This window comes from Merops nubicus, unplaced genomic scaffold (assembly GCF_000691845.1).
Source record: "Merops nubicus isolate BGI_N331 unplaced genomic scaffold, ASM69184v1 scaffold23606, whole genome shotgun sequence".
NCBI classification, from domain to species: domain Eukaryota; kingdom Metazoa; phylum Chordata; class Aves; order Coraciiformes; family Meropidae; genus Merops; species Merops nubicus.
Window position 1 is genome coordinate 38,005 of NW_008617265.1, and position 8,303 is coordinate 46,307.

General features: G+C 38.5%; 1 protein-coding gene across 1 annotated transcript; it reads right to left on the minus strand.

Moving 5' to 3' along the window:
- Positions 1 to 232: 232 nt before the first annotated feature.
- UTP18 (UTP18 small subunit (SSU) processome component homolog (yeast)) lies at positions 233 to 8,291 on the minus strand (the record flags this gene model as incomplete). The annotated part of the gene is made up of 12 exons (XM_008943103.1): positions 233 to 285; positions 1,523 to 1,665; positions 2,314 to 2,488; positions 3,372 to 3,495; positions 3,837 to 3,927; positions 4,739 to 4,839; positions 5,165 to 5,339; positions 6,423 to 6,548; positions 7,117 to 7,202; positions 7,444 to 7,523; positions 7,968 to 8,063; positions 8,167 to 8,291. Coding segments are annotated over 12 exons (1,347 nt in total), but the record flags the coding sequence as incomplete, so codon positions are not given.
- Positions 8,292 to 8,303: the final 12 nt, after the last annotated feature.

Sequence of the window (8,303 nt, forward strand, 5' to 3'; positions counted from 1 at the left end):
GTTGAACAACCAACTCCTGGTAAAAGTATTATCAGAAAAACTGAGGTTGATAAGACAAGCCTGACTCTTGCCCATCACGGGGAGCATACTACAGGAGTGATTCAGACAACAGTTTCAGATGACACAGTATTAAGAACTCCTTCTTGCCATCTATAGAGATGGAGGTAGCAAAATGAAAATATGATTCCTCAAGACAACATTGTCACGAGTTCCAGTGCTATTTTTACCTGTTACTGGGCCATTTTCTCCTGTATCTTCCTTTAAAAATCTGAATAATGTTTTAGCCTGAAGGAAAAAAACAAACCACAGTTGAGACAATTTTAAAAATTTCAGTAACCTGTCGAGTAAACATCACAAAGAAGCAACAACTCTTCAGCATTGTCACTTTGACTATCCTTATGTAATCTGAAATACAGGTAGAGCAAAAACCAGCAATCATCCACATGGTAGATTTACTTGAAGTGCCACTACAATAAGCAATTCAAGTTCAAATAAAGGACAAATCATAAGATTTATTCACATTTTCACAGACATGCTTGGGAGTCTTTGGAAATTCTCCCTGCCAAGATCTCATAAATCATTAAGATTTCACATTAAAAATACAAAGTTTTTCAAGTATCTCATGAAGTTATTTAGGTTAAAAAAAAGAAATATTCCTGCTCTGAGTTATCACTTCTTACCCTGACCACATCAGCAAAAAAAAAAAAAAAAACAAACAAACAAACACAAAACACCTCCTTTCTCACAAAAAAAAGCTAAAGATAAGCTTATGCTAGTCAGACATCAGTCACTGAGTTTGAGTTCCACATTAAAACTAGGATTTTAGAATCTAATTATAAGCTGGCAAGAGAACACATTTATTCTTATGTCCTCACAATAAACCATGAGTCTTGCCATGTGCACGACCCAGAACATGCAGCTTGCCTCCAAATGTCACCAGGCCTGAGCACTAATCACAGGACCACAGAATGGTTGAGGTTGGAAGGGACCTCTGGAGGTCATCTGGCCCAACCCCACTTCTCCAAGCAGGGCCACCCAGAGACAGCTGCCCTGGACCACATCCAGGAAGCTTTTCAGCAACTCCAATGATGGAGTTTCCACAATCTGCCTGAGCAATCTCTGCCAGCATTCAGTCACCATCCCTCCAAAGATGCTCTTCACCTTGCCTTTACAACTAGGACAAAGCCACACCAGATACCAATGTTAACACTGAAGCACAGATCATTTAATCCCTTGAATTATTATTTTAATGGGAAGAGCATCCAGTATCTGGCTTTTACATCCTGACTGGTTCAGAAAAAGACTGACAGTTTGGACAGAGATGTCTGCAGCAATGTCTAGCTTCTAATAAGACAATAAACAAGGTTCATTCCCCAGAAGGGAAAGCCAGATCTGCACACAATTAAGTCACCATATTAAATTCAGATCACAAAGTCAAATCTTAAAATTTACCAGTCATCTGCTGCATCTTACAGAACATAAACATGTTATCTGGAATTAATCAACCTAGCTGTGTACATACCTAAACAACAAAGCTTTGCCTTTGTTATTTCCTACAGAGAAAAAACCACTTCTGGGAGAAAAGTCCATTGTCTGAGCAAGATAAATCTGTTTTCTTCTGAACACGGGGAAGTTGGAGAATACAGTGTATGAAGGAATGTGTACCTATGGAGAAACAGGTCATTAGTCACAACAACTTGGAAAAAGCTACTAAAATTCAAATTAAAGTACAAATTTGAAACTGAAGGCCCATGTTAAGTTCAAACATTCAGTTTTACATTCCTACAGCACTCTGTAGGAGTTCTGTTGGAGCAAATGTGGAGAACAGGCTATGAAGCCAGTTATTGCAATTCAATTTATTTTTAAAGTAATTACATCTAACCAGTAAAAACAGGCTTCCCAACCCTCACATCAGTTTAATAGTTCTACTGGTGGCTAGAATTCTGACAAGGTTCACAGAATTTTGAATGAGCTAAGAAAAACCCCACATAGTAAGACCATTACTGTTAACAGCTGCTGAAAATTCACTTTTTTTTCTGCTGAGTTAAACTTATGGCATGAAAATAAGGGCATTTTAAAAACAAGAAAAACAGAAGGTAAACTACATGGTAAGAGGTTATTGCAAAAACAACATCCCTGAAAGAAAAAATAACAATTCCTTATAAACATACAATATTTTGTAAATGTCCTGATCTGCTTGGTCCAGCAAATTTTGGAGTATACATATCTGCTCAGGATCAGGTTTATTATTGTCACCAGGAACACTTTTGATGAAGACACAAAAAAAGCTTGTCCTAAAGAAGCTGAACATACCAATTTGACAGCCTCATCAGTTTCTCGGGAAGCCACTGCCAAAATTTCTGTGGTGGGATTGAAGGTCACACAGGTGGCAGATGTAACAAGGTTCATTATGGCTTTAACAGGTTTAGGACGGTTCTCCTTGAGACAGACATCAGTAGTGTATAAATTTACAACTCCAGAAGCTGACCTAAAAAAAGAAATTAACAGAGACTACACCAAGAAGTAACATTTACAGTATGCAATAACTTGTTATCTAAAGCCAGCATTCAACTAAAAAAAGTGATTTCCAGTTACTTACTGGAGTTTGGGTTTTGCTTTGCAGTTCTGAGCAGTATTTAGTGGAGGAGTTTGTTAGGGGTTTTTTATTTATCTATGAAGAAACACACTGAACTGTGGAGAGCCTTGATAAAGCCATCTCTTAAACAGAATGAATTCAAAGCAGTGAGAGCTTGCTATCAAAAGATTATGAAAGTTTCAAGGTTTTTTATGATTTTTTTTTTTAATACCCTGTAAGTCTACTTAAAAATTCTCTTCTAAAGTGGACGAAAAAAATGCACATTTTACTGTATTTGCTATTCTCACTTAAAAAGGATTGATACCCTAGCTGACAACTACCCTAATTACAACTTGCATGTTGGTAAGTAGATCTGAAAAAACACTTTCAAGATTGTGGCTTTGAGATGAGGCCCCTTTTCAAATGTTGACATGCTGTCTTGCAGGAATTAAATTAGGAGTATAGGAAAGAGAACTAGAAAAGGAGGAAGACCCTGAATCATTTTTACTACAGAATTTGTTATTTCAGTCAGCATGATTTCAAAATTAACTGCTAAACCCATATATGACAATAGTAATACATCAGGAGTGATACTGGTATTAAGAGTGTTATGGCATGTTAAATAGACATAGAAAAAATGGTATCATCATCACAAAACAGGCAATATTAATCTATTCATCTTTATTTTAACCTTACTAAAGCCAAACTTATTCCAAGCTCCTGCACTCTCAGCAGCCCTGAGTTTAATGGAGAGCTTCAAAATGGGACAGGAAGTTGTCAAACCCAAGTCACTTACCCACATGCCACATACTGGTTATTTTTTGAAACAGCAATGCACTTTCCTTCCAAAGAACCTTCATCTTCAAATTTGTGTAGACACTTTCTGCTTCTCACATCCCAAATGAAAACTTCACCTTCCTCTGGTTGTAGATTGAAGTAGAAGAGTATAGAAATCATATATACAGAACACATAATCTATTTTATTAAATCTCCTTACATGACAACCACAAAATACAGAGTATTAAACAAAAAGGACACAAACCCAAGCAAAGTACACAAACCACAACACAAACCCCAAACAACTAAGGGCATACCCAAACAGTTAATTCCATTCTTTAAGGACTGATCACTTGGTTGTATTTTTAGGCCAGACACTGGCATAAAGTCTTTTCATTATCTTTGTAAAACAAAAAAAATAATTTCCAAAAACTTATGCAATTTAGATGGCATTATGATCAGTGCTGCTGAAGACAATACTTACTTGTATAGCTAAATATTTTATTGCTGTCTGAAGTGAAAGCAGACGCAGTGCATCTTCCATTTACCTTCATAGTGCTAATCAGTTCCTTGGTCTATAGGATGAACAACAATGGTGACAATGATTCTACCAAAAGAATGTAGAAAAGTTGTTTCCACACTCCTGTCCCATAAAAATCTTAAGTTAGCTCCACTGATGTTGTAAGAACAGCATCAACACTTCCAGTGCCTACAGAGCTGATGCCCACAATCACAACCCATTTATTATTGCACAACTACAGCTAGTTCAATCAATGCTCATTTGCTCCCTCACTCAAGTGGCCTCATTTTATAATGGAGCTGAACTTACTTCTTAAAAATTATTCTTCCTGGTAAAAGCTTAAAATAAATTCAGCTGCCATCATATGGCATTTTACAATTTAACTGAAAAAGATTCTATACACCCTGTGAATCACAGTAGATGGCATGATTCATGAGCATGGTACACCAGCAGGCACCAGCACTATTCCCAAAAAAGCAGTCCCATATTTCCCCCACCCTCAGATGCCTGTTCCCATGCTGAGGCCACTCCTTTTGGCAGCACAGTGCTCGTGCAGTGAGCTGCAGTACAACACTGACATATGGCTTTTTCCAGGGACAGCTTAAAAAACCCTCAAATTCTGGCCTTAGCTCCCCCAGCCCCAAAGAGAAATGTATAGTCAGCAAAAAAATCTCAGACATCCTGAAGTAATTTTCTAAAGCCACAGTTAATTGACTCAGCAGCTCTTTTTTGAAGGCTGTGACAGTATGCATCATATTGTTTCAACTGAAAGACAGATTGCTTTTCAGATTCAATACAAGCAAGCAGATTCAACAGGAAAAAGGTACCAAGGAACTCAAGTTACACGAACCATGAAGAGAAATTACCTTCATTGACAACAAGTGGAGGTAACCTGAAGTTCCAGTTACAAGCATAAACGATCCATCCGGCGAGAGTTCGAAGTCTTTGAGAAATCTTTCATCCACACCTTTAAAAAGGGATTCAGAACCTCAAATTAACATAAATCATTCTTTTTCATCAACATTCAGAGGCACGACCTGACTCTGCTTCAGCTTTTCCTTTCTGTAATACATTGCCACAGAAAAGCTACAACTTAACCTTGTTTACATGTGACAATTAGCTTTTAATACCCCAGACAAACTAAAGCTAAAGGTTCTCTTTACCTCTGAAGACAAGCTAAAAATATGACTCCCAGTAATTCACTGCATTTCTTTTTGAAGCCAACTGACATGGCATCTCTGTTTGGAACAGCTTTAACTATGCCCAGAGAGCTGCAGTACTACGAAACATACCTCTGACTTTCTCCATAGGAATGATATTTCCACTCATCATGTCATACACAAAGAACATTCTGTGGTGAGTACCAGTGGCTATAACTTGTTCTCCATCAACGCTGAAACGAGCCTTATAAATTGGAAAACTCTCTAAATAGATGCTCTGTATTCTTGGATTCCTTATACCATCAACCTTCAAAAAAAAAAAAAAAAAAACAGATTATCATATTAAGGAACACAACAAATACTTTTCCATCAATAATTCACATCAACTAGCCAGTACAAGGGACTTAAATGGTAAGAGGTACACCAGTTTGAAGCATTCATCTCTTCCTCTCCTGTCAATCTACAAATGATCTGACTCTGGGCTCCTCCCCCTGACACATCAGGCACTGCCAGCTCTCCTGGATGTAGCTGATACCTCTCATCCTTCCCTCTCTTGCCCACCCTTTGTTCAATTAATCACTTCTATTGTCTTTTTCTGAACAGAAACATTTGCTTTGTTGTTCCTTCCTGCAGCCCTGTGGGAATGTCAAGTTCTGCATGCATCTGTACAGCAGCTCCACAGAGAAGGACCCTGGAGTCCTGGTTTCAGTGGTGCCTGGCAATAGGACAAGGGGCAACAGGCACAAACTGGAAGATAGGAAGCTCCACCTGCAGACCAGGAAAAATTTCTTTACTGTAAGGGTAATGGAGCACTTGAAGAGGCTGCCCAGAAAGGTTGTGCAGCCTCCTTCTCTGGAGACTTTCAAAACACTCCTGGCTACATTTCTGTGTAACCTGCTCTGGGTGTCTCTGCTTTGGCAGAGGGATTGGAAAAGATCACCTCCAGAGGTTCCTTCCAACCCCCCACCATTCTGTTATTTTGTGGCTTGTGTCTTTGGCCATTTCACTCATACTGGGCCATGCTGAAAGTTCCCAAATATAGATAGGATCTTTAGTTTCCAGAGGAGCAGGGCAGGAGTGCCCCAGGATGAGCAGCCTCCTGCTGCAGTAGAGTCTTCCCAAGCCCAAAATGGTTTCACACAAATCTTCAACTAAAAACAACTAATACAACCAAATCTGCCTATACTCTAGAAATGGTTGGTATGAAGACACAGGTGGAAATTTCTTCCAAAAAGACACGTTCAACAAAGTAAACTCCACTGTAACCACATACATTACAACCCTTACAACACAGACAGAAACTCTATCATGCCAGGCTATCTCAGGTACACTTAAAAATAAAAAATCCATATTTATGGCCATCTACATAGTATAGATTAAAATTCTTCACCTGAAAGAGTGACACAGACCGATCATGTCCAGCAGTCATGACCACTTGGGCAGCAGGATGGAACTGCACAGTTGCCAGTCTCCCATCAGCAAAACGTTCCTGATTAGCAGGCAAGCAGGTCTTCAGCTACAACAGAGAGCAACCAGTTTAACCTAAGAACAACTTACCCCTTTCTGCTTCTGCTGATGGACAGACAGTTTAATTGCTTTATTCTGCAAGAGTGCAAACCCTATGATGAACTTTTAGGCAGCATGACATAAACAGAAGACACACTAAGTGCAGTGTGTTGCTTTCATCCAACTGTTCAGACCCAAGATAAACTACCCAGCCTCTTACTGACTTCAAAATGAACAGGCTATGTAAAAATAATTGCATTCTGACTCATCTGAAATAACTGGAGAAGACAGAGTACAAAACATTCATTTAAGGCTGTAACCTCTCAAAGAGCATTTCAGTAGCCTCAAAGTTGTGGAAGAATTCCATCCTTCCTGGGCAGAAATTAAAATTCTACTACAAGATGCTACTTTAGGTACATAAAATAGTTCTTAAGTCAAACAAGACATTTCAATTTATTGTTCCATGCTTTCAAGATGTGAGCTTTCCAATTTGCCCAACTGTTCAGTTCCCAGTTACAGAAACAAGGAAGTCAAGGCATGCACATGGGTCAAACTGAGGTGGGTTTACCTCTCTTTACCTTCAAAATACCTCTTGGCAAGGACTCTGAGTTTGTGATGTAATTGCCAGTCCTGCACAGCAGATCATCCTCCTCATCACTGTCACCTAATCAAGACAAAAGCATATTGAAAAAGCTAACTCCACAAACACTGCCAACACCAAAACTTACCAATTCCTTAGAGAAACAAATTATATCAAAGCACACTGAAGAAAAGAGGGAATAAAACTGATTTATCCAGGGTATTATCACACTACTGAAACTGAGAAAACAACAAAAAGTTCTTTTCTAAGAAGCTGAACAGGGTAACACAAAACCACTCATTATAATACTAATAGATTTACTTACTATCACTTGCAGTCCTTTTGGATTTCTTCCTGTTTTCTAAATCAGCCCAGGCAGGAACTCCTCCCATAGCTCGCTGAAACCTAGCAGGAGAAAGGGGAGGGAAAAAAAAACACACAACTTTTTTGAGAAAATACTTTCCTTGTATGCATTGAGTACTTACAAGATGGACAGTCACAATTTTGCAAGATCAATTGCACTTAAAACACTCAGCAAGTTTCAAAAAATTTCATTCAGCTTTGTGTTTTGCTGACTTCCTGAATGTCAGAGTGCAGCAAAATCAACACATTAAACAAGCTGCTCTTTAGAGTGACACATGCTAATACCAAGACAACCCAAAAAGATCTAAGTTTCATTTAAGAACTAAATAAATTTATTTCAGATTTGAAAATACTACGAATACTGTGCCAGCACTAGCTTTAAGCAGGCCATGTGGATACAGTGGGTAAAAAGGAAAGTGCTGTAGATGTTATATAAATGTACCTCATCTTCATGAAGTTAGACATAAAAGGATTAATGGAACTCACTGTTCTTCAAGTCTTCTTTTTAACTTTTTCTTTGTAAGTATCTTCTCAGCATCACTTTTCATGAAATCTTTCCTATACCTATGGGTCATATCAACACTAGAGGGAAAAACACACAGAACATGAGGATTATTCAAACCAAGGCCATTTAGACTCACTCTTAACCATAGCATGTAATTCCTACCTGCAAACTCAAACTTACTTTTCCTCAGCTTCATCATCTTCATCCACCCAGGCTGGCTTTTTTGACTCCAATTTACCTTTTGCTTCATTTTCTACTTCTGAATCACTTGAGTCTTTCTGGAGACTTTTCCCTGCTGCAGTACTAAGCTGAAAATG